Source organism: Eimeria maxima, genomic scaffold, assembly GCF_000499605.1.
Source record: "Eimeria maxima Weybridge genomic scaffold, Emw_scaff959, whole genome shotgun sequence".
NCBI classification, from domain to species: Eukaryota; Apicomplexa; class Conoidasida; order Eucoccidiorida; family Eimeriidae; genus Eimeria; species Eimeria maxima.
Window position 1 is genome coordinate 1 of NW_013566890.1, and position 2500 is coordinate 2500.

The following is a 2500-nucleotide window of genomic DNA, read 5'->3' on the forward strand; positions in this document are numbered from 1 at the left end:
AATATATATAACCCCAAGGGTTTAGGGTTTAGGGTTTAGGGTTTGGTAGGGTTTGGTAGGGTTTGGTAGGGTTTAGGATATTCTTGGGGTTAAGGCAAACCCCTAAACCCTAAATGATGTTTCCTGATGCCCAAGACCACTTGAACGTTATTTAGGGTTTAGGGTTTAGGGTTTAGGGTTTAGGGTTTATGTATATTTAGGTTTATTAGAAGAAACAACAATAAATTATGCAGAAAGACAAAAAGAAACAGAAGAAAAATTAAAGGCAATTATTTCTTATAAGGAACAACAATTGCAAGAATCAGAGAAACAAAGAGATATCTTACAACAATTAGTAAACCCTAAACCCTAAACCCTAAACCCTAAACCCTAAACCCTAAACCCTAAAATTTGATGGTTCATATAATATTCAGAAGATTACAATACACACACTCAACCATGAACAATAAACCCTAAACCCTAAATCATAAACCCTACAACAAGGAGCTCAAACCCTTAACCTTCAACTCTAAACCCTAAACCCTAAACCCTAAACCCTTCAATCTGTATTTATTTTTCAGCTACAAAAGGCAAAACTTGCAGAAGAAAATGCACAAAAAGCAAACGAAGATTTTATTAATAAACTCAGGGAAACGGTCAGATAATTAGGGTTTAGGGTTTATAATCAGGGTTTATAGTTAGGGTTACCGTTCTATTAGGGTTTATGCCTTTCAACCCTAAACCCCCAGGGTTTTATGTTTGCAACTAACGACAATTAGGGTTTAGAGTTTGAGGGTTTAGGGTTTGAATCTATGGGCTGCTGCTGGGGTTTCGGATAAGGAATTAGGGTTTAGGGTTTAGGGTTTAGGGTTTAGGGTTTAGGGTTTACGGTATGCAGGAGAGCAGCGCAAAAGGGAGAGTAGAAGAAGTGCTTCTCTCTGCTCGTCGGGAGGCAGCAGAAAAAGATGCAACTGCAGCAGCAGCACTTCGTCAGGTACCTCCAAACCCTAAACCCTAAACCCTAAACCCTAAACCCTAAACCCTAATATTGTTGAGGACTACCTGCATGCGCAGCTCCATGAACAAATAGAAATGTTGGAGAAAGAAAAGAAAGAGAAATCTTCTTTGGTACAAGAACTCGAAAAGTCTGTAAACCCTAAACCCTAAACCCTAAACCCTAAACCCTAAACCCTTGAAAAAAGCTTGAGCTTCTACTCGTGCCTGTTTCCTTTACCTTGGGGAGCTAACGTGAGTCTTAGGGTTTATAACGTTAGGGTTTAGGGTTTAGGGTTTAGGGTTTGCTTACAGGAAGTTATTGGATAAAGCAGCAGCAGAGGAGGGTTTGCTGCAGCAACTGCAGCAAAAGGAAGAAACCCTCAGGGCAGCAGCAGCAGATATTGCTGCTCTTACCCGCAGCAAGGAAGAAGCAGAGCAGAAAACAAGACAAACAGAAGAGGTACCCCTGCTGCTGTTGCTGTTGCTGCTGGTGCTGCTGCAGCTGCAACAAATCGTACACTCTGTTGTCTGTTTGTGTTTTGTATGTTGAATATTAAGTAATAGGAACCCAAACCCTAAACCCTAAACCCTAAACCCTAAACCCTAATTTTTTAATTTTTTTTTTTTGTGTGTGTATAAATATGTATATAATAAATGAATAGGATAGTATTCGTCGTGCAAGGAGTATGCAGCAGCAACTGCAGCAAGAAGCAGCAAGAGCAGCAGCATTAGAGAAGGAATTAATAAGCAGCAAAGGAAGACACGAGAAAGAAAGCAGAGAATCATGGCAAATTGAGCAAAGTTTATTATTTAAATTAAAATTGCTGCAGCAGCAAATAGAAGAAAAAGATACATTTATTCAACAACTTAATCAGGATATTTATAATACAAAGAATCAGGTAATTTATCTGCTGTTGCTGCTCCTCCTGCTCCTGCTGCTGTTGTTACTGCCGCTGCTGCTGCTGCGGTTGTGCTGCTGTGGTTGGGGTGCTGTAGCTGCTGTGGTTGTGCTGCTGTAGTTGCTGCGGTTGTGCTGCTGCTGCTGCTGCTGCTGCTGCTGCTGCTGCTGCATCTGTTCGTGTTGCTGCTGTTGCTGCTGCTGTTGTTGTTGTTGTTGCTGCTGCTGCAGCAAGAGGAGCTGCATCAGCAGCTAACAGACCTAAAGACAGCACTTGCTGCAGGAGAGGCGAGCAGCAGAGCAGCAGCAGCAAGTCATGAGCAGCAGCTGCAGCAACAGAGGGAGAAATTTGAGGAGGAGAAGAAGGAGGCACTAGCTGCTGCTGCTGCTGCTGCTGATGCTGCTGCTGCTGCTGCTGCAGCAGCAGCAGAAGCAGCAATGAAGAAAAAGCATGCAGAAGAAATAGCAACAATGCAGCAGCAAAAAGATAAAGATGCAGCAGCATTAAGGGAATTACTTACCTCTACCCATGCAGCCCAGGTCCTAAACCCTAAACCCTAAACCCTAAACCCTAAACCCTAAATCCCAAACCCTAAATCCCCAAACCTAAATGCTGAACTCTAAACC

General features: G+C 42.5%; 1 protein-coding gene across 1 annotated transcript; it reads left to right on the forward strand.

Moving 5' to 3' along the window:
- Positions 1–49: 49 nt before the first annotated feature.
- Positions 50–1302, forward strand: EMWEY_00046350 (hypothetical protein; the record flags this gene model as incomplete). The annotated part of the gene is made up of 4 exons (XM_013483110.1): positions 50–55; positions 201–334; positions 878–973; positions 1288–1302. Coding segments are annotated over 4 exons (251 nt in total), but the record flags the coding sequence as incomplete, so codon positions are not given.
- Between the last annotated feature and the right edge of the window lie 1198 nt (positions 1303–2500).